The 24790-nt window shown below is 39.8% G+C and overlaps 2 protein-coding genes across 2 annotated transcripts in view; one reads left to right on the top strand and one right to left on the bottom strand.

Annotated features, from left to right (window-relative positions):
* LOC121920651 (leucyl-cystinyl aminopeptidase-like) overlaps nt 1–24790 on the top strand; it is a 409227-nt gene that overhangs the window by 83810 nt on the left and 300627 nt on the right. The window lies entirely within an intron of this gene.
* LIX1 (limb and CNS expressed 1) overlaps nt 1597–24790 on the bottom strand; it is a 58360-nt gene continuing 35166 nt past the window's right edge. The window contains exons 3-6 of the mRNA XM_042448333.1: nt 14321–14461; nt 8806–8901; nt 4792–4869; nt 1597–2271 (exon numbers count right to left, since the gene is read on the bottom strand). Coding sequence (XP_042304267.1) covers nt 1987–2271; nt 4792–4869; nt 8806–8901; nt 14321–14461 — 600 coding nt within the window. The 3' untranslated portion in view covers nt 1597–1986. The remainder of the gene's footprint in view (nt 2272–4791; nt 4870–8805; nt 8902–14320; nt 14462–24790) is intronic.

Genomic DNA, 24790 nt, shown 5'->3' with positions numbered 1-24790 from the left:
CAGACTCTGGACTGTGACTTCCTTGGTTGAGGCAATCCATCTATAATGTGGTCTTCCACTTTTCATACTTCTTTCCACTTTCCTGAGCATTATTGTCCTTTCTAATGAGTCATGTCATGTCAAGACTGTGCCTGTATGAGTCAATTTTTATTTTTGGTCATTGTGGAGGTCACAGTTCTCTACAAACTTTGTGCAATGACCAAATTATCTCCTAGAACCTCTCCTATGAACAGGTGTAGATCTCCTTTATCAGTTTATTGGGGCACAGCATGGGAGCAGCAGAGAAGCATCCATCTTTGTTCTTAATGCTTGAGGCCTAGCAATGATATCATCCTCCAAGGACTTCTGGAAGACCTTTGGGAGGTCCCAGAGGATGATATGTCACTGTGCATCCAGATATAGGAACATAGCTGGACACTTCTCTGCCTATCCACTGGCCAGTGAATTTGTGTTTTTGGGGAGTGGGCTAAACAGTGGACCTAGGATGATATGAAAACAGAGTTGTCAAAAGTAGTTTTCTTTTATTAAGCTCTTTTTGAAAGCATTTTAAAGGAAACCAATAGTGAACCTTTTTTTAAAAAAATGTGCTTTGCATTACTTGTCAGGAAATAATGAAAGCTACTTTACCTTTATAGAACATCAGAACTGATATAATAATTTATATGTGTCACAATTGATATTGTCAGCCTTTCTTTGATGACACTTTGTTGGTCAAACATTTCTAGATAGAAGGCAGTGCCAAGTTTTCAAGGAGTGGGAGGATGAAGGTGATACCAGCTGTGCTGGCAGATATAACTACTTCATTCAACATTTCTCTACTGAACAGCAATATACGAACCCTAGCCTTTCCCATGTTCTTATTTAAAAAAGTGATAATTTGTTTCCCTGTCAGGTAGGGAATTAGATGTTCACCTAGCTTCATTAGATGTTCACCTAGCTTCATATCAGTAGTATCACTGGTGTGTGTCTGTGTGTGGGGGGGGTGCAGGCTGCACTGGGTGACACTGCCAAAAGGGGGGTGATACCCAGTTAACTCCCCACCCCCCACAGGGGCTGCTCCGCTTTCTGTGGGAGCTCCTTAGAGCCACACGGGTGCTCCTTGGGGCTGTGTGGGTGCTCTTCAGGGCCACACGGATGTCACTTGGGGCTGCGGTTGCTGCGCTGTCCTCCACAGGAGCTTCTCTGGGCTGTGCAGGTGCTGTCCAGGGCTACATGAATGCCCCTGCTGCCTGCACAGGTGCTCCTGTGCACTCCTCCACCTTGGAAACCATGCTGGAAGTCTCAGCACTGGAAGTCTCTCCTCCTGCACCTGGTGTCTCCCGGTGCGGGAATGCCACTGCTTCATATATCTTCATTTAAGCAAGAAAAACATCTATGCAGGTTAACAATCCCCCCAAGAAGAATATCATCTTGATCATTTCCCAAATGTGAAGGGTTTTGCTCCAAGGATTTCACAAAAACATAGCCAAATCTTGGTTTGAAAGCACATTGCTACCCCTTATTTGCTACTTTGAATAATGATGAAAACTACACACAGACAGCTTCAGGGAATTTTCACTTTTGTCCTCTGAAATGAATGGACTAAATTACAATAAATAATTCTGCCAATTTTATTTTGATTATACAATAACAGTTGCCTTAGCTATTCAATAATTGCATTTGTTCTTAAAGAAGACATAATCCTAAACTATAATTATTATTTTAAAAAATTCTACAATCTCTCTTGGTCACATACAATTTCACATTGTATAATGGCAGCTTTGGATATTCCCAATGCAGTGAAAGAGGGCTAATGGGAGAGTCATGCTTCCTCTGTACCCTTGCTATGAATTTGCATATGATGCTAGGCGTCCCCATGCCGCTGCTGATCAACAGCTTAGTTTGAGACTTTGCATGTTACACTGCATGTTGAAGGTCAACAGTTGCTTCTTGCTGCTCTCTTCAATCAAGGCTTAGCCCATTACAGCCTGGTCAAGCCACCTTGCCCTAGTGATAGCCACTTAGGGCTAGATTCATATGATCATCATTTGAGGAGGCAGCACTATGATCACTGTACAGCTGACTGAGTGCTAAACTCAAAATTTCTTTTTTTTCTTTGTAGAACCGCAGCTCTTGTCCAGCTTTCCTGGTTTCTTCCAGCTCTCGAAGTGCCACTTGTAGCTCTTGTGAAATAATGCCTGGAGTTTCTTGTTCCTTCATAAGCCAGTCCAGAGCCATGTGACTTCTCATCCTTTCATCCAAATTATACTGAGAGTAGTAGGAAATCACTTCCTGTTACCCGCCCACCCCAATAGCAAGTGTTAGTAACAAATATGTCATTGTCTTCTTAAAACTGAACACATTGCAAAATAATGGATTAAGTCTGGAATTTTTGCCAGCTGATGTCAATATTTCAGAACACATACCAGCAGTATGTTTGACATAGTGGAAACATCATAAACTGGAGTAGAAAATAGTTAATATAAATTGGCCTGCGGATTTCATGACCAATGGGCAACAGATGCCTTGGGTAGAGGGAGGTTTTTGTGTAGCCTCTACAACCACCCCAGAGATCACAGAGGCTCTTAACACATTTTTGAAAATACAGAGAACTGCAGTTCCAAAAATCACAATTCTTGGGTAAAACAAGGTACATCCATTGTACCTTGTTCCCACTCATACTACCATTAACAAAACCAGATGTAATATTTCAGTCACTTCCAATTTCATCAGAATCTAGAAGAGTCCAGGAACTCTATTGTTATGCAGGTCAGGACTTCTCCATTCTTTGACAGGGATAAGCTGCACTACTCTTCCATGCCACAAAAATTATGCATCCTCTGGCTTGAAACATGCAATACTTTGGTACCCTGAAGCTCCTCCTCCTGCTGCCAGCTATTACTATTCATGTTCATTTCTACAGCCATCAACCCTAGATCTTCTATTACTTTTGTTTGTTTTAAATTAGCTATATTCTTGTGAAAGGTGCCATGGCAGCTTAAAACCCCCAAGCAGACTGGATATGCTGTGATTGTAGTCCTCCAAAACGAATTTTCCAAGCTCTGGGCAAATTGTATAATATCAATCTCATTTTCTGTTTCTGTTTTTTGTTATTTTTTTTAAAAAAAGGGCAAAGTGATATATTTCAGAATTAATAGAAAAGTGATATGAGCTTAACATCCAAGCAGTGCATTAATTATGTAAATTTGTATGAATGGTTTTCCTTGCAATTTTCTAGTGATATGTTTTATTATCTATATATATTGTATTATTTATACAAAATTTGTATAGATAATACAAATTATCTACTGTCCTGTGATAATTCATTTGCAATTATCTACTGATATTGTGACCAGCATCTTCCAAATTCCTGCATCATCAACATTAAGTCTATCCCCTTCCCTAAAGCAGCACACTGGACAAAGTGTTCCTGAAATCCTGGTCACTGGATCACAGCTGGTCACAGCTATTTCCTAGTTATGGGGAGCATTAAAAACAGGCAAGTAGAGAGATTCCTTAGGGTCCTGCTAAAGGTCTTGTCTCAGTGTGCCTGGCATCCAGAAGAGCACCGCAAGTGTCATTTCCAGCACCCTGATCTCCAGCAGCTTGGAAATTTTTCTGGTCAAAGACCGAATAAACTATATGACATTGCTTGGAAATTTTGGTCAGTACACTGCCAGGCTGCAAAGGTAGGTTTTGGAGATCATGTTTGATTCTTCATTACTGTAAATAAGAATCCCCAGCATTTACCAGATCACAAGGCCTTCCCTCCATACCAACTGCCATTGCTCTGGCCTGGGAGGGATAGAACAGCACACATCATTTCCTGGACTTAATTCCCTCACCTCCCTGCCATCCCCTTGTGCTTAATGCCATTTTAGACTGCAACCCTGAGGGCAGGGAATTGTCAAATTAACTATTTGTAAACCACTCTGGAAGTCTTATGGGACATAGGACATGATATAAATGCTCGAAATGAATAAATATTATTATTATTATTACGATCGCTTAACTGCTGAATAGGATGCCAGCCATTATACTCCATGCAATCATACACCATCACTGAAGGGCAATTTGCAGATATCCTTTATAAGCAGCTGTCTCAGGTTTCTTCCACATGACACAATTATAGTACTTTAATACCATATGCCTTAGCTCCATCCTTGGGAATCCTGGGATTTGTAATTTCATGAGCTTTTTAGAAATATTTGCCAGAGTGCTATAGTGCCGCTTCAGACTACAAATCCCAGAATCCTATATGATGCATCCAAGGCATTTTCAATATCATTTATTAACAAATGCTGCAATCCTATACTCAGCATAAATTTGTATACACTTACCTACCTAGCAAATTACTAAGAAACTCTGTTAATGAATTGCAAAGATGTGTGACAGGACACCAGCAAGAGTGCCTGATTGGGACCGATGCAATGCACATTGATCCTGTTGTGCATCAGTGGCATTGTGCATTGGTCCTGTTGCCCATCAGTTTCTTTGCCAGCTGTGCTATATAGTTACATAACAACATCCCTCTACTGGATATGGATGTTTCACATCTTCACAATTCTAATTCCTGCATGTGTAAATCCACTTACAATGACCAACTCTCATACAGGATTCCAGCCAAAGTGATTTTAAAATCTCATTGATTTAACGAGAAATAGTTATGCTTAAACATTTCCCACTAATGGAATAAAATATGCAAAGGTCAAAAGGTGGAATACCTTTGCATTCTTACAGGCACTGTAAGTGAAGGTTGGTAATAACTGTTGCAATATTACCTAATGGTTATAGTTTTACAGGGATACTTACTTGTCGAGAGCACTTAGTTTCACGTAGGGCTTTGAGGCTTCCATTCCAGTGCAGTAGTTGAAAGACTATCATCAATTCCTAAAGAATAACAACATAAATAGCTGCAGATCAAACTACTTTAAAACAAACCCTCATTTTGACAATAACAGAAAAAGTAAGGTTTTGTTATGGAGAATGAGCATTGGATCCCATGGTGTACTGCATCATGGAAAACATCATATCAAGGTTGTTGTTACGGTACCTATTATGCTAGAACAGTGACATGAAATCCAAGGATGTTCTTTCATTTGCACAAGAGCTAATGTAGGTGTACAGCTGTTAATTTTATATTTTTTGGAATACTGGCATAATAATTATAAGACTTTCATTGATCAGTTGTTATAGACTACTTAGTTTTTCATTGACTATAGTCAAAATCCTGGACTGGGCACTTAGTTAAGGAAATATAACTAATTAATATTGTCTAGCCTGGCCTAACCTGAACCCGCTTCCTCCCAGTCCATCTTAGGAGCCAGCAACTGGCTTGGGTAAAGGAAAGTCTGTTCAGTTGGAAATTGGGGCACAAGGAAGAAGATGTGACCAGATGAACTCCATCCAAGGGTATTAAAAGAACTGGCAAATGTAATATCGGAGCCATTGGCAATAATCTTTGAAAACTCCTGGAGAACAGAAGAGATCCCAGCCGACTGGAGGAGGGCAAACGTTGTCCCCATCTTCAAAAAGGGGAAAAAAGAGGATCCCAACAATTATCGTCCAGTTAGTCTGACATCAGTACTAGGAAAGATTCTGGAGCAGATCATTAAACAGAGAGTCTGTGAACATCTAGAAGGCAATGCCATAATCACAAAAAGTCAACATGGGTTTCAGAGAAACAAGTCATGCCAGACAAAACTAATCTCTTTCTTTGATAAAATTACCAGCTTGGTAGATGAAGGGAATGCTGTGGATGTAGTATATCTTGATTTCAGTAAGGCCTTTGACAAGGTTTCCCATGACATTCTTGCAAAGAAGCTTGTAAAATGTGGACTAGACAAGGTAACTGTTACATGGATCTGTAATTGGTTGACCGGCCGAACCCAAAGGGTGCTCAACAATGACTCCTTTTCATCCTGGAGAGAAGTGACCAGTGGGGTCCCACAGGGCTCTGTCCTGGGCCCAGTGATATTCAACATCTTTATCAATGACCTGGACGACAGAATTGGGAGCATACTTATCAAATTTGCAGATGACACCAAATTAGGGGGAATAGCTAATACCCCAGAGGACAGGATCAAGATTCAAAATGACCTGAATAGACTAGAAAGCTGGGCCAAAGCTAACAAAATGAAATTCAACACAGAGAAATGTAAGGTATTGCACTTAGGGCGGAAAAATAAAATGCACAGATATAGGATGGGTGACACCTGGCTGAATGAAACTACGTGTGAAAGGGATCTGGGAGTCCAAGTAGACCACAAGTTGAACATGAGTCAACAGTGTGATGCGGCAGCTAAAAAGGCCAATGCTATTTTAGGCTGCATCAATAGAAGTATAGCGTCTAGATCAAGAGAAGTAATAGTCCCACTGTATTCTGCTTTGGTGAGGCCCCACCTTGAATATTGTGTCCAGTTCTGGGCACCACAATTCAGAAAGGACATTGAGAAACTGGAGCGTGTCCAAAGGAGGGCGACAAAAATGGTGAAGGGTCTGGAAACCATGCCCTATGAGGAACGACTTAGGGAGCTGGGGATGTTTAGCCTGGAGAAAAGAAGGTTAAGAGGTGATATGATTGCCCTGTTTAAATATTTGAAGGGATGTCATGTTGAGGAGGGAGCAAGCTTGTTTTCTGCTGCTCCAGAGAACAGGACCCGGAACAATGGATGCAAGCTACAGGAAAAGAGATTCCACCTGAACATTAGGAGGAACTTCCTGACAGTAAGGGCTGTTCGACAATGGAATGCACTCCCTCGGAGGGTGATAGAGTCTCCTTCCTTGGAGGTCTTTAAACAGAGGCTGGATGGCCATCTGTCAGGGATGCTTTGAATTGGATTTCCTGCAAGGCAGGGGGTTGGACTGGATGGCCCTAGTGGTCTCTTCCAACTCTACGATTCTATGATTCTATGTTCCCTTGCCCCCAATAAGGCTGTGATAAAGACTTGCAAGAATGGTCCTGCTTCTGATTGTCTTCTTTGTTTGCTGGCAGGATTGTGGTGGAAATACCATCCTACATGTGCCCAGAAAACTAACAGAACAGATCTCCTTTACCCAATGTGGCTAATAGCTGTTAAGGTGAGCTGTAGGATTAATGGATACAGAGCAGTTATGGGTCCCTAACTCTGGTTTATGAATCTGTAAGTGCAAAACTGAATGTCCTTAATTTTAAAATAATACTTGTCATCTTGACATCAATCTCAAAATCAACCTGTTTTTCAGTATTGTGGAATGAGACCAAGAAATGTTTACTGCTTGAGGACATGACTGTATCCTTCTCACCTTCCCATATATAGAAGCCAAATAAACAGGCTGTTGAATTTTATTTTGGCTCTGGTGTCAGGACACCATCCTCCACTACAACGGAAGGCAGCAAAGAGGTATAAGGGGTATAGAGCAAATGTTATGACACATGTAACTCTGGCCTCCAATGCCTTCATGGCATGCAGGATCTGGTGTTTACAGTGGCTATCTCACTGCCTAATGGGAGGGCCAGTCCTGGATACAGGTACTGTATGCTTTCAGCTGATATTTTGAACAATGACACTTTACAAAGAAAGTAATTTGGAAGCAATCATTTCAGTGAGAAATTAGATACTGGCTTCATAGTCAGCAGGATACAATAGTGTTTCTGTGCATATGGCCAACTGTCTAAAATAGGCCTTAGGTCAGAGCTTAGAAGTTTGTTCCAGGGGCCTGAATTGAATTGGTAGTGGGAACTGTCTAACTAAAAAGATTGCATGTACAGCGCTGTGTAAATTTACAGCGCTTCATAAATAAAGGTTAATAATAATAATAATAATAATAATAATAATAATAATAATAATAATAATAGTCCAAACTAGAAGAAATCCATTGAACTGTTGGCTGAAAGGGAAGTCAACACTTACATAAATATGAATTTAATAATAATAATAATAATAATAATAATATTTTTTATTTATAGACCGCTATTCCGCAGTGATCATAGCGGTGTACAATAAAATTCCAAAACAATACAAAAAATTGCAAGGCCTCTCTCCCCCTCAAGATGACTACAAATCCAGGAATCCTCTAGCCATACTGGCTGGAAGATAATTGCAGTGATGGTCCAAAAAAAGCAATATTTCCAAACTCTGCCTTAAACAAATGGAAATGCATCCAGTGTTCAAGCTTGTGATCATTTTGTCATCTATCCCCAAAAGGAACAATCTTAGGTATTCTATGCTTTTAACAATTGGCAAATGTTCATGATCTGCCTTTCATCACGCAGAGGAAAAACAGTCATTAAATGCAAAGACTGTATAACTTTATTTATAAAGAAAGTATATTCCCTAGACAGATTTTAAAATATGAGTTGGATCAGTTGTTTTGGAATCAAATAGTATCAGTTTGAACCACATAATTTTTCCAGTCCACGTTAAAATCACTGTAGCGATAAATAAAAGGCAACTTCTTTCCAACTGGAATCTAATCTGGAAAACGGTGTTCAAAGGGGAAATGTCAAACCCCAATCTTTAAAAAATGATGGGAAAAAGTATCCGTATGTGTATACATGCAACCACAAGTCTTATTTAGTTCCTTTTGAAAGTTCATTTTACATTTCAGATGCTGCTTTCTGTCTTAGCCAATTTGTATACTATAAATGTTTATGGTCAAAGAAATGATGGCACATTAAAAAATAGAAAGAAATACAAAAATTCTAATGCAATGCTTTTAGTAGGATGAAAACTGCACTGAATACAATGAAACAGAGTAAACATGCATGGAAGTCTATTAGAAGGCTTTACAATACTAGCTGATATGGGCATAAATAAACTAAATCAATCACATGTGTAGCAGTACCTGAAATTCCAGCATGGTTTTCCCCAAGTTTGTTTCCAGCATGTAATGATAGGCTCCAATACTTGTACTTGGGTCATCAGCATCATTTAAAGTACCCTTTAACAGAATGAGAAGTTTTCTCAATTATATAAGCATATTTTATATTTTCAAAATGTCCACTATTTTCTATCTTCATATTACACATTTTCTTGTGCAGAAGCAATGACAAAATGATTTGATGTCCAACATTGTCACTGCAACCTGGGAAGTGGGGCATTGCTATCTACAAAAGTATCACCACTTGTCTTTGTTTTTTGAACTGGATATAACATCTAGGCACAATTAGAACTGCACTTAGTTTTATACTTTGGATATCACTAAGTTTAACTTTCTAACACCAAATGTGCAGTTTCTGAAAAATTCATATCTCCCTTCACTCATGCTGGAAGAAGGTTTTTTTGTTTTTTAGCAATAGCGTAATGAGCAGCTAACAAGTGTGGTCTTGGCTGGTACAACCCAGCTGTGGTAGGTCTGGCTTCCAGTCATGCTGGAAGCAGCAAATTTTAACTACTGTTTCCATCAAATGAGAAACCGTGGTTGGTGTCTCTGAATAAGACATGTACTGCTAGCTCACTTACTGAATTTATATCCCATCTTTTGGCTGGAATGCCCCAAAGTAATGAATTGCAATGAATAAATAGGAAATCCTGCATCAAAGCAAAGTAAGACTAGTACTGCTGCAGCAGAAACAGGCCCATTGATTCTGTATATGTATGTTGTGTATGTGTTTCTCCCTTTGCCCCCCTTTGAGGATGAAATTAAATATAAAGTTACTTTTATAATGGTGTTTATATGGAGCTTACCATATGTCAATTCCACAGCAAGATTAGGATAGGGTCAAGGGTCAAGGAGAAACTGAGATCTTGTTCATCCTTCGGGAGACATGTCTCATATTTTAGGGCCTCTATCTTAAGTTACTGGTGTATTTAATATTGCATATTCTCCTTCAGTGGATCAATATGTCCATACTTGCATGCAAAAGGGATACATTTCTTATTTAAGGCTTTATATACAACAACATTGCTGCGTGTATGTGTATATATATATATACACACACACACACACACACACACACACACACACACAGGAGAACAATCTGTTAGTCAAATGCTTGCAATCCCTTTTATATTTCTTAATGCTCTGAAGAAACTATGCTGAACTGAACAGGACAGTGTACACACAAGACAGTTCCTTTCATGGAACTGTCAGCAAATTTATAGCTTTTGAAATGTAGGAACATTAACACACTGCTGTTGAAATATTTATGTTGGCTTTTAAATATCCCTAAGGACGTTGGCCCAGAACTCTGCAATTTTAAGCTTTTGCCTTAGAAAATTTCCATAAAAAATGATGAATTCCATCAAATGAACCTTCTTTTCAAAAATCACCTCTAAATAAATCATGGCTCATTTCCCCAAAACTTACATGCGGTGTTGTCCCACAGAAGGGCATGAGACTCATAAAGATGGTTGAAAAGAAAGGCTTCCTTTCATCCACAGACCAGATATATACACCAGGCCTTCCCCTCTGCTCTTATACACCTAAATTATAAGCACTCTTTCCCACATCCCTGTAAAATCTCATAACCCAGACTTTCAATGGAAGAGGAACAATTTCAAATTATCCCTCTCACCAGAGCCATTTCAAATCTTCTTTTCTCTTATCTGCAATGCCTTCTGCAGAGATGGGAGAATTTCATTAAATCTTCTAGGGGATGGAATACACATCTCTAGCTGAGCAAGCATTTTATAAGGATAAGAACTTACACATTTTGCTGACTTCTTCATTGGACTAGCAACATCCTTTTACTGACTTAGAATTTGCAACCAGTGACTGCAACATATTGAATCTGAGCAATGTTAGAAGCCAGGACACACATGCAGTAAGGTTATAAAAGCATCTAATCCACTTGGATATGGTTACAGCTTATGGTACTGGGAAAATCACACCAAGCATTCACTTTAGCACAGGTTTGGTGGGATGTAATGCAGTGGTGCTAGAATTTGTGACTTTCAGCCTAGGGAATTCTGTAACATATGCCCAGATACTACATGGCTTTACATAAATGTGAACTGGGTAAAGTGTGTACATTAGTTATATATAAGGATTAATTTCTCCTAACTAATATTAGAGAGAATTTTCAGGAGAACGGTGTCTTCCAAACATATTTGTTCATATATAGACTTAAAAAAACACAAACCTAAAAACCTAGGTTGACACTGGCTGGAATCCTGTTGGTGAAGACCAACTGGAGTAGATTCACTTCATTGCTGAATGGTGAGTCAACATGTAGGTAAATCCAATTGATTCATTAGGATTTAGACCATAGCTTACAAAAACTTTTGGGAGTTTCTTAAGAGTTTTTAATATATACATTTTATTTTTTATTTTTATTTTTATTTTTTTGAAATATATGGGTTGGCCTTAAAGAAACACCAACACATCTATTCAAAGATAGCTTCTTCCACAATTATATCATTTCACTGTGAGTTGTATTGTACATACTTTGTCAAATACATTTATTTCAGATACTAAAATTCAGTTTTAACACAAAATAGAACAGTTAAGGGTCTTGAAAATAAAGCCAGATTGAGATATTACATGTACACATTTTAAATGCAGTATATTAATTCTGACTTTTACAGACTTTCCCCAAATGTCATAATATGGATGATGAACAAAAAAGAAATTATTTTCCAGTTCTCTAGGGCCTTGTCTACACAAGTGAATAGCCCTCCCCCTCCTGGGATTTTGGCGTTGTCTTCTTTGGAGGATGCACAGCTCAAACCCCAGTCCTGGTGTGGGCTGTCCAGATGACATCCAGGGTTAAAAGGGAGTAAAATAATTTATCTGTTGCTCCAGATCTTCTGGGAAGGTCCACTCCTCCATCCCCACACCATGTTTGCTGCTTCATTGGACCACCTGGCATATCCACCACTGCTGTGGGTCGCTTGCTTCTGAAGTCAAAACAAGATACCCAGGATGTGACTGTTGCTAGATGCCTTGTTCTGACCTCAGAAGTGAGGGAGGTGGATGCACTGGGTGGCCCAGTGGGATGCCCATGCAGACAGCTCCTGTAGTGTGGGATGGAGGGCCAGATAATGGGGGAGAAACAAGGCAGCTGTGGGGCCAGGTTACTCTGGGCTGCCCATAGAGTATCCTGGTCAGTACAGACAAGGCCTAGGTTGGATTTACATGGGTTTTAGGTATATAAGTAATCTCAACTGTATATGTGTTGTTTATTCAAGCTATACAGAATGTATATAGGATCCTGCCTGTATGTAAGTCCAGCCATTTTCATAATGGAATACAGTAGCTAATGACATGGTGCAATAATGCTACCCCCCCCCCCCCAAACTTGCAGCTAACTTCAGTTGCAGATGTTAGCAGTCTGTTTCAGTTTCTGTTATTCAGTGACAAAAGCTCCTGCCAACTGATTTCCTTGCCAGAGGCAATAACGCAGAAAAGAATAAAGGAATGATACAGGAAAGTGAACTGAAGGAGTAGGATTCTTTGCGTTGTTGGGATAGCCTTGGGGCCATTACTGGTTTTCCATATATTTTATAATTCATTTCAAGAATGTCTGTTTTCCCTGTGGAAAATGGTAGGATGAAACTGGGCTTTTCTGATCATTTATCTAAATGACATTATTCTTAACTGATGTCCTAAAGTTTGTTGGGGAGAAGATGGTGAGTACATTTTCCCCTTGTTATTGGACCAGTGTCCTACTGATGGATGAGAATTTGTTTCCAGGTTCATGTTGAGCTCTATAAAATAAGATACCTTTACACTGATACTCCGAGAACAGGAAAGGCAGGGATAGGGGTAATACAGGACAATGTCTCACTACACTGCTATAGAGCTATCAACTACTATGGCTGCCCCCTGGAAATCTAGGATTTGTAGTTTAGGTAATTTAGAATTCTCAGCCAGAGAGCTGTTAGGCCTGACTAAATTAGAAATTCCACAGAAGGACACTGTAGCAGGTGAAGTGGAATATTAGCACTACACGTGTAGTGTGATACTGTCAGAAGATGTGCCCTGGCATGCTGTTTGATCCTCATTTTCAGATGATCCTTCTGTCTATGACCTTTCAAATGTTTTGGACTTCAGTGCCCAAAAGCTCCAGCCACCATGGCCAATGGTAAGGGATTATGGGAACTGTACAGTGTGCCTGCACCAAGTGTGGGCTTGTCATCCGTGGGCTTGCCATCCGCGGATTTGAGCTTCCATGGAGGGCAAGCCCCGCCTTTTACAATGGGTGTGCATGCGTGCAGTGGTGCACACAGGAGCATGTACCCATTGAAAAGAACAGGACTGGATGTTCTGCATTTATTACTATCCATGGGGGGATCTGGAATGGATCCCCCACGGAGACAAGGGCCCACTGTAATCCAAAATATCTCTCAAGCCAGACATTTCCCAACCCTGCTCTTCAGAGTATGACTGGACATCTAGGTCTAATCAAATTGTGCCCAACATGTCTCTCTTACTGAATTCTTTGGCTGGAATTCACTAAGACAGTTACAAATGTGTAAACTAGTGCTATGCATTCATGACTGGTTTGTATTCACAATCTCTATGTATTCACTAGTTTAGGGACCACGAAAGTTCCCCAGTCCTCACTTACTGGACAGCAACCACTGCAGACAATGGGGATCTGTTCCCCTGCTGGTCAGGAATAAGCTGACTGTTGTTTCCACATCCACACCCATGAGTGATTTCTAATGTGTGGGAGAATTGTGACAGGGCCTCTGCTTCTGATCGTGGCATGTTTACAGCAGGGGATGGAAATGTCAGTGAACTTCTTCCTGATTGACAAGGGAACAGATCCCTGTTGCTCACAAGGGGCTGTGGTGTGGTAAGGAAGACTGGGATCAGAATCAGGCTGGGAGACACTAGGTAGCTATGTAACCAAATTGGTTACACATTCGTAATTGCCTTTGTGAATTCCAGCCCTTGCCTTGGGTCTGCTTCTTTGCTTTCTATTTTGGAGCAAGGATTTTGCTGGCACTACGTGGCTTCCATGATGGTGGGGTGGTGAATTTAGTGCAAAGTTTAGATGATATATCAAAGGGCTGAGTCTTATCCCCAAAATAAGTTCAGCATCTTGGACAGGTTCTTTAAAGTTTTGATTACAGAGTGAACTCATTTGCCACCTGACATACCAGTCACTAGTTGCCACTCCTAGATGGGGTTAATGAGATATGGAGTCCAACAACATCTGGAGGGCATAGGTTCCCACCCTTGCAGCAGTTAGCTTTGACCTCAAGTTTAGCCTTGACCTCAGCATCTGCATAGTTGGTTCCACATGCAAAGGGTCTGAGGTCAGAAGGGACACATTAATCACAGTAGCAAAGGCTGATCAATGGGGACACTGTTATATGGACTCTTACATGAATCCCTTCCTTCCTGCTATTAGTACTGCCACAGAAACAGCTGTTGACAACAGATACACAACTATGATGGCACTTACACTTGTTGAAGAAACCGCTTCCTGAACACTCTCCATAATAAATTCCTTTGTGATCCTGCGACAAGGCAACTCATTGAAAAGAGAATTGATCAGAGCCACTTTGGCTGCATCTCGTCTTGCTTCTGCCCTGCTCAGGCAGCACTGAAATAGAAAGAAATGTTTGTTTTCCCTCCTTGTAGGATGAAATTGTCTTAGTTGGTAGAGACAAAAACCCACCAAACAGTGACACCTTTATTGGCCAACAGAAATGCACAATATACTTGTTGCAAGCTTTCGAATCTCCACTGGCTTCCTCATCAGGCATGATGTTACATACCAAACAGGAGAAAAATTGGAGATGTTAGTAAGATGACTGCATTTTGTTGTTTTTGTCCTTAGTTAAGATGGTATGAAGAGGGTAAATATTGCCAGCTGGCTCCTCCTCCTTGGTAAGAGTTGGGTTGGTAATAGACAGGCATTGAAAAAATAGTGACCTTTTTGTTAAAACAAGTATATCTTATTAACTAGAATACTTGCATCACCATTGCTTAGATGTGAATCCCCTCATTTGCGAAGTGGACGAATTAATTTTCTGTGGACAACCATATCTCTTTTATAAGATGTTCTCGTGGAGTCATGACTTCATCAGCACCCACTAACATTTGGAACTACCCACTAATCCTAAATTATCATGTCAATAAAATAAATGCCACGTTTGTAAATACAATGCATATATAAATATATAATCACATTTTGGTGCCCCTTTAAATTATGCACCTGAGATAAGATTCCCACTCAACCTAATCTAATCCAAGCCCCTTTTATAACTCCTTCGAGATGCCTGCATCAGCCAAAAACCTTTTATTAGTGTCAACCTTATCAAATTACAAGAAAAAATTCAGACTTGCATGTTTTTGATAATAAGCATTAGAATAGAAACCAATCCAAATAATGTGGTTCTAAACCGTCTTCCTGGTGACTAAAAGGAAGTATTTATTTTAAGTAAGACCAGCAAAGCCACAGATCAAAGAGGCTGCATACATTTAAAAGCAAATGGCAAATCTTTGCAGACCAAGAGACTTACACATCAAGAACTCTTTGCACTTACTTAAAATAACTGAACACATAAATGCTTAAACAAATTTAGAATTAAAAGTTAATTCCTTGACACCTAACTTTCTCTGGATATGTTTTAAAATTAACCCACACACTCAGTCATATAAACCTGAGACCAGTACTAAAATGAACTGGTCCCTGAACAGTTTAGTTAAAACTCTCAACAAGATCCCTTTGCATACAAATCAAATACTTAGGACACTTGGGGATACACTGCCTTAGGGTGTTACAGAATTGTCAGGTGGTCCTTTTCATATCCATAGCTTCTCTGACAGCCTGCATTGGTACAACTTTAGAAAAAATAATCTAAAATAGAAATGGGTTCACATGGGCCATTGGGGAGAAATGGAAGGGAAAACCAAGACATGAAATTCTTGGAAAGAGAAACAGAGTACAGAAGACCACAGAGGTGAACCGAGTCTGTGTGCATTCTGGAAGTAGATTTGGCAGTAGATATTACTTTCTTAAATACACATACTTTGGGTAAACAAGAACTGTAACCATCAACATTCTGACTTTGAATAAGCATTCTGAATGCTTATTTTTCCTCTCCTTTCTCTGAAAAATAAAGTTCTCTGATTTAAAGTAGTTCCAGGCAAAGGAAAAGAGAGAAATTGGGATAGAAGGGAGGAGGAGGAGGGAGCAGTGAGTGGGCCCACAGAAATAACGATAGTTAAAAATTTGTTTCTTCTAACCTGAGAGGAAAAGACTGGTTCCATGGGACCTTTTGCTATACTCTGTGGAATTTTTGAACTGCATAGGTGTCAACTGTCCTGATTTGGCAGATACAGTTCTGATTAATCCTCTGTCATTCCATTTTTTAGCTGCTTATTTATTTTTTAAAAAAAAAATCAGAACAGAATACAAAACTTGAGAAGTTATAATGTAACCATAACTCAAGAGACATAATATAAAAGCATCAGACTGATGCTATTATGGAGCAGGAAAGGTAAAGGTTCATGACTACAATGTATGTCTTGGGGCAGATGGGTCATATTGGGAAATAACATCAATCCATAAGTTTAAATGTTGAGATGGTGGCAAAGGAGGATGTTCTAAAGAATTAACAAAAGACAAAAGGGCATTTCTTCTTGAATAGCAATAGCATGTACCACTTATCAGTGCACTTAAGCACTCCCTAAAGTAGTTTATAATGTGTAAGCTAACTGGCCCCAACCAGCTTCTTCTTGAAAGAAGTATGACATGAAGTAAGGTAAAAAGAAAGGCTATCCTATCCGATAGCGTTTCCATTAGTAAAGTGATCCAGACCCTTTGCCCCCAGTTATCCATGAGCAGACAGGCAGTCTTCCAGTTCTGTGCTATCTCCAAACAAGGAATGGCAAGAAGGTAACAAACTATATGTTTATGCTTTGAGTTCTTATTGTTACCAATAAATATGGACAAAAGTAAAACCTAGGGCAAGGGATAAGACTCTGGTTTGTGATATCTAAGACAACTGAAAATACAGAGAGGCAAAATTGATAGATCTTGTCACAATGTAACCATATGTGTAAAAATGTACCCATACAATCACAAACCAAGCAGAACCGATGAACACATACAAAAGCTGAGGCGTAGCAAATGCATTTTCTTGTAACTTCCCTTAAAATGTCACAGAATTCTTTTGTGCAGAATCGAGTCTACAGACTTTTGGCTCCAGCTGACTGACACCTCCCTCCAGCCATATTTGCCACTGAATTCAGCATTACACTTGAAGATTCTTAGAAGTGTTCATTGAAATCCAACACCTCTTGAGATGGCCTCTGATCACACAAAAGGGCTTCCTCTCCCTCTGCTCCCATCTGGAGCAAATGGAGGAGGGCATAGCAGCCACTGGGGAATGGAGATTTTTCTTTTCTTTTCAAGACAGAGATGCCTGTTCCTTTGGTGGCCAGAGACATTTGGAGCAAGTCCATTTAGCTGAAATACAGATACACATTGAGATCAATAGGATTTTAGTTAATTTAACCACCTCAAACCCCAAGTACTTCAGCGAGTTTTGTTTTATGACTAAATCTGGATCCAATCCTCTTTGTATTGCTATTAAATAATATCTATTCTGATAAATACTGTTTTAAGTCATAGGGAAGATAAATGGATAGACTTAGGGGTTTCTTTGTAGTTGTCTACATTTTCATGTTATCTCACGGGGCCAGAAAGGAGACTCTCCATGCATCCTAAGCTACTTTTTCCTGAATTTTTTTCCATTTCTGGACTTTATGAATAATAATTGTTCTGAGTACAAAGCAATTTATTCCAGGCACAAAGCAGAGGTATGCCAGAGATTAGAAAAGTGTTTTTTTTTAATTGGACTATAGCCTAACTCCTGGAATTCCCACGGCATTATTGTAGCCATACAGCCTAAATACTTTTAAGACACCAGATCCCATCTGATCTTGGAAACTAAGCAGGGTCAGCTCTGATTAGTGCCTGGATGGGAGATCACCAACAAACACCAGGTGCTATAGACTATTTACCTTATCGCACACACTTTTTAAAAAGTTCTGGGCACGGGTAGGGATCGCTCGGGACTGCGCACGACCAAGAAAAGTGGATTTTACTGCACACTGAAGTGTCCTCAAAATGGCCCCATTCCATCACTCATCAAGCCATTCCCATTCAGTGCTGACATGTGCCATTTTGCTTCACCAGAACTTTTCCGTCAGAAGCGCCCTCAGTACTGAATGGAAACAGCCTGGTGCCTGGCGATGGAATGGGGCTGTTTTGAGGACACTTTGGTGTGTGGTAAAATCCGTTTTTTCTCGGTCGTGCGCAACCCCAGAATGTTTTAAAAAATGTGTGCTATAAGGTCCTATATTTCAGAGGCCGGAACTGGCAAAACCATATCTGAGTATTCCTTGCCTAAGAAAACCTTATGAAATTCATGGGATCACCATAAGTTGACAGATAACCTGAAGGCAAATGCACATTATGGTTGTTATAATGTTTTCAAGCTCTGAGGTGCACTTTGCTAAGTCACATTTGGGGACAGTGCACACTTTGTGGGTCTCCTGGAAGAGCTGTTGATGACAAACCAACAGTTCTAATTTCTGCAGATGTTGCTGTGCTTCTATTCTGATTCTTGGTCCAATAGTTTCTCCAGATGTGATTTGTGCTACGACTTAACTTCAGGGACCTCTTTCTCTGCCCATGTGCCACCAAATAGAGCATACCCAACACGAATCTCTATTTGGCAGGGACAATTCCTGTTAATAGTTTGTTGTTCCACTTTTTCAACTGCTGTTAAAATGTCCTGGTTTCTCTCTACTCCTCCCACTTTCCCCTGTTGTCCTCAGCTTACTTCAGTTGCTATCAAGTGAGCTGAAAGTACAAAAGGAGTTCATACTCAATTAACTGAGCAGGGGGCAAGAAAACAGATGGTGGATTCTTGCCCTTCCTAATAGAGTCAGGTAAAAAACCAAATAACTGCCACCTCTCCTGTCCTGGTTGTCATCTGTGGAGTTTATCAGACAAGGGAAATTGGAAGTATAATCCAATGGCAATCTGAAAGTAATCATGGAGTTTAATGTTATTGCATGATAGACTACCACACACAATTTCAGGTAATGGGAAGTCAGTCCAAATGCAATCATGGGGTTTCACATTATTGCGTGATAGACTACCACATGCAATTTCGGGAAATGACAAGCTATTTTCGGGCAATGGGAAGTCAGTTTGAATGCAATTTGAATTCACGTAAATTCACTGAACTAGCAAATTCACGTGAATGTGTTCTGGCCCCACTTTCTTTTCACTCAAAATTAAGAGAAATTCCTCCCGTGTGATAATTTCCTGTGAAATGCTGGATGGTATAATAGACCCAAATGTTGTCTGGGGAGGAAGGGTTTTCTCCAGAATGTTTTCCAGTGTTTGCTACTGCTTTTAATAACACACTGCTTAAAATTAAGCACTGCTACTGAAAAAAGCATATATAGATGAAGATCCTTTTTGTTGGTTTAACTATGCTTGCAGAAGATGGCAACAGTGGTGTGGCAGCAAAGGAAGAGGTCCCATGGAATCTGCTAATGACAGGCAGGATCAATAAGAGCAGGTTTGAGACTTGGAGAAAATATTGGGGGGGTATCCTCCACAACTGTTCTCTAGCAATAAATGTATGTAATGGGAGGGGTGGGGGGTCACTAGTGGGTGATTGTGGGTGTGTAAGCAGCTCTAGGCTAGGATGGTGGCACTACTGACTTCAACTTATGGTGACCCTGTGAATGAGAGATCTCTAATTCCCCTCTCAGCAACAGCCATGCTAGGTCTTGCAGAATCAGGTCTGTGGTTTCCTAGATAGAGTCCACCCATCTGGAATGCAGTTGTTCTCTTTTCCTACTGCCTTCTACCCCACCTAGCATTTTTTTCCTAGTGAGTCATGTCTTCTCATAGTATAGTCAAAGTACAACAATTTCAGTTTAGTCATCATGGCTTCTAGAGAGAGTTCTAGGACTCATTTATTTGTCTTTTTAGCAGTCCACGGTATCCACAAAACTCTTGTCCAATACCACATTTCAAATGAGTTGATTTTCTTCCTGTCAGCTTTCTTCACTATCCAGCTTTCACAACCAAACATAGAAATGGGAAATACAATCCCACAGATAATCCTAACTTTATATTTCTTTACACTTCAGGATTTCATCTAGTTCTTTCATAGCTGCCCTTGCAAGTCCTAGGACCTTATTTCACCGACAAAAAACCCAACTGTTCCCCAGCAGGATACAGTTGGGGTGTGTGTGAGTTGCTACTGGGAATTATCACACCTAATTCGCCACCAATTCTGCTGGCCAATTGCAGCCCAGCCCCATCCTGGGTCCCGGGTGCACTTCGGAGGCCGCTTTTCAAAGTCAGAAGCTTTCTGACTTTGAAAAGCAGCCTCTGAAGTGCACCTGGAACCTGGGATGCAACCAGGCTGCAATCGCCCAGTGGAATCAACTGTGAATTACATGCAATAATTCCCAGTAGCACCCTGCACCCCGATTGTAACCTGTTACGAAGGAGTCAGGTTTTATGTCAGTGCGATAAGATTTCTTGACTGCAGTCTCCATTCTGATTAATGACTGAATCAAGGCATGGAAAATATTGAACTATTGCAATGTCTTCATCATCTGCTTTACATTTATCATCTGCGGTTATTATGTTTGTTTTGTTCATGTTCAACTGTAGACCTGCCTTTACATTTTTGTCTTGACTTTCTTCAGGAATGTCTTTCAAAGACTTGGAGAAGTCTTTGCTATTTTTCTGGTAGTAGTGTGGTATCATCTGCTGGTCTTAAATTGTTGATGTTCCTTCCTCCAATTTTCATGCCTCCTTCCTCCAAGTCTAATCCTGCTTTACATATGATACATTCAGTGTACATCTTAAACAGATAAGATGAGAAAATACAGCCTTGTCTGATCTTTTTGCCAACTGAAAACCATTCAGTTTCTCCTTATTCTGTCCTGACAGTAGCCTCTGGCCCTGAGTATAGTTTACACATTTGGACAATCAAATGTTGTGGCACATCCATTTCTTTTAAGAGCGATCCATAGTTTTTCATGATTTTTCAGTCCTTTCCTATAATGTATAAAAGTACAGGCTGATTTTCTTATGAAATTCTTTGGTGCTCTCCACTTCCAACATATGTTTACAATGTGATCTCTCGTTCCTCTTCCTTTCATTTCATCTTTTGAACCCAGGTTGGACATCTGGCATTTATCACTCCCAATATGATAAAAGTCTTTGTTGTAAAATTTAGAGCATCACTTGTGCTTGCATGGGAAATGAATGTATTGGTCCTATGATGATGATGATGATGATGATGATGATGATGATGATGATGATGATGATGATGATTAACCTTTATTTATGTAGCGCTGTAAATTTACACAGCGCTGTACATACATTCTTTTTAGTTAGACGGTTCCCTGCCCTCGGGCTTACAATCTAAAAAGACATGACACAGAAGGAGAAGGGAGTGGTGGAGGGAAAGGGTAAGAGGTCCAGCAGTTCCTCTCTACCTCCAAGGCCTGGATCAAGGCAGATGGACTGGAGGGAGGGCTTGGCTTCATAATGGATGGTTAATCTTCCAGGGAAAATACATACTCTCAAGTAGGATAATGCATATACAGTACATAGCAATACAGGAAATGGTTTGATAAACAGGCACCAAAAGAACATCAAATAGTAAGCGACAATTATGCAATGCCTGGGAAGGCTTCTCTGAACAGGATGGTTTTCAACTCTGTTTTGAAACTGGTTAAAGAAGTGATGGCTCTTGCTTGTGGGGGATTACTGCAATCCCTTTCTCTTTCTTGGGGATTGGAACGTATATTGTGTGTTTGCAATTTGTGGGCCATTCTTTTGTTTTCCATATTTGTTGACAGATCTTATTTAGTACGAGAGTAGATTCTGTCTCTGTAGCTTGAAGTATCTCTATTGGTAGGTCATCTGTTCCTAGTAATTTCTCCCAAGTGCTCTGAGTGTAGCTTTCATTTCACTAGATAAAATTGTAGGTCTATCTTCAAATGGTTCTTCCTCGAATTAATCTGTCATCCTTTAATCTCTTTTATATAGTTCTCCATTGTATTTTTGTTGACTTTTTATTTCTACTTGGTCATGTAATGTTTTCCGCTGCTGGTTGTAGAACATCTCCACTTTTGGCTTAAATTTCCCTTTGATTTCTCGGATCCTATAGAAGAGGTTTCATGTTGTTCCTTTTTGTTGTCATCTTCTGTTTCTCTCCACTGAGAAACTCTTGTTCCTGTACATTAGTTGCTAAACAATTGTATTCAGGTTTCTGACCCTAATTCTGTCACCTTTTACTTTTGCTTCTTGTCTGCCAACTGCTTTAAAAGTTTCAGCTGTCTTCCATTGATACTTCTTTTTCTTTTTGGCTGCTGATAGTGTCTTTTTGCATTACTCCCTCATAATGTCCCTGGTTTCAGTCCAGGTCAATTAGGCTTAACAGTGGAATTCTTTTTTTTTTTTAACCTTATCTTTAAATTCTATGGGGATGTTCTTCCAGTTGTATTTTGGTTCTATGGTTGCTTTTGTGTTCTTTAGTTTTACTGTAATGTTTGATATTAGCAGTTCACAGTCTGAGCCACAAACTCCTTCTGGTCTGTTTTTGGAGAGAGAATGGAGCTTCTCCATCTTCTGTTTCTAATTATATAGTCTATTTGATTTCTAAATTGGCCATCAGGTATCCTCTTTGGCTACTTAAAGAATATTTTTTGCAACGAACACTATTGACCTCACAACATTGCATCAATTGCTCTTCTGGTTCATTTTTAGATCCCAGGCCAAATTTGCCTGCAATCTTTGATTTTGCTCTGTTTCAACATTTCACAGATGAAAACTGGGATGCATGTGGCCAAGCTACACCAGCAATGGTCAAGATGGCAATATATATATATATATATATATATATATATATATATATATATATATGAAGGAGAACAGACAAAATAGGAAATGTTGTAGTGGTTTGCTTCTGCTTGAGCATTACGCAGCAACATTCTTCATATTGATTTTTGCTCATTATCCTAAAATCAGTGAGACTTCTCTAGGGCTAGTTTGAAGACACATTAAATTCTTGCCCAGGGATCCCAGTTCTGCTTTTGAAATTATCTTTGGCAATCTACACAGTGAGAAAGCCAAGATCTCAGTTTGCAGCAATATGTTCCTCACAAAACCACTAAAGAAGTTCAAAGAGAAAAGAGGAAATCCTCTGATGTTCAGCAGGTACTAATGGGATTAATCAGGAATAAATCACTGGTAGCTGCATCAGCTGAAGAGAAGAGAAAGACTTAAGTCCAGCTATTTTACCCTCCAACATTTCACAGATGAAAACCAGGGATTTGTGTAGCCAAGCAATATCTGAATGTGGTCAAGATGCTAAAGGTTTTAGTGGCTGCTGGAACAACTCCTGAAGAGTCTGGGTTCCTTTCCTGACCCTCCTAACAGCAGTTTTGAGCCCTTGGCAGACTTTCTTCAAATATTTTGTATATCAATATTACTTTCACTGAAATTCACTGGTTTTACAATGGATGTCAAAAACAGTGGATAAATAATAATACTTTGTCTCTGTTCTTTTATTTTTTAAGAACTGCGGCAGCAATTTTTTTCAAACACACACATAACAACAAAGAACAAAAATGAGCTCCAAACTTACCATAGGTTTTGTGCAATGACTCTGTCAGGCTCTTTTAGAGTGTATCATATTAGTTTGGCACCTCCCTAATAGCCATAAAGGCTCCTTCTTCTGTATCCATTGTTTTATGAAATTGTTTTAGAATTGTTTGCTAGAGAGATCTGTTCCATTCTACAGAAATACAACACTGCAGCTCTCTATAAAAGAATACTAGGTACTTCACCAAACTGAAAAACCCAGGATTTCTTAGGATGGAGCCCTGGCACCTAAAGAGGTATCAAATTCCTACAGCACTAAATGGGCGATAACACCCATAGATTCAGTAGTCTCATATTCTCATCTTATCCCTTGCAAGTATAAACACGTATCATTGCCAGCTATTTCAACATGTCCCAAATCTGAAGCTGGACAAGACACTACTTTTTCACTCCATCTTTATTGGGAGGAGGAAATACCCTTGTTCATCTGCCTGGTGCTAAGGCAAGGGTAGGAATTATGTGGCCCACTATCTGTTACTAGAATGTAACTCCCAGTACTCCTCACAGGCTGATTGGCTTTGCAGTTCAATAATGAAGGGAGCATGATTCCCTTCCCTAGCTGAAACAAACAAATAAACATCAAGACTTTAAAGCAGCAGAAGGTTTAGGAGCTATTAGTAGTTCTTAGGGTGCATCTACACTATAGAAATACTGTGGTTTAATACTACAATAAGTTATGTGACACCATCCTATGGAATTCTGGGATTGGTAGTTTTACAAGGACTTTAGCCATTTCTGCCAAAGAGAAGATACCTTACAAAACTACAAAACTCAGGATTCTGTAGGAAGGAGCCATGGCAGTTAAAGTGGTGTCAAACTGCATTATTTCTACAGTGCAGATGTATACTCGGTCACTTTCAATAGAATTAGCAAAGATTTATGGTTTCCAGTTGTTTAACAACAGCAGCAATTAAAATGCTCCACTCTCGCCTCACAGATGAGGTTGCTGAAGAAAAATACTGGGCAGTGGGACTGCATTTTCATTATTCATCTTATTTACACCCCACCTTTCTCCCAACATGAAGCACAAAGTGGCTCACTGAAGAGTTTAGAAGAAAGTATAGTTAGAACAAAGATAGCAGAAAAGATGCTGGTGTAGCCATCTCTGGGGAAGAATTCATTGCTTGGGAGCAGCTACCAAGAAAGCCTCCTCCTTCATATAGGTCACAAGCACAGCTATAGCATTTTGATACCACTTTAACAGCC

The sequence above is a fragment of the Sceloporus undulatus genome, chromosome 2 (assembly GCF_019175285.1).
Source record: "Sceloporus undulatus isolate JIND9_A2432 ecotype Alabama chromosome 2, SceUnd_v1.1, whole genome shotgun sequence".
Classification (NCBI taxonomy): domain Eukaryota; kingdom Metazoa; phylum Chordata; class Lepidosauria; order Squamata; family Phrynosomatidae; genus Sceloporus; species Sceloporus undulatus.
This window is presented reverse-complemented; position numbering and strand designations above follow the sequence as displayed.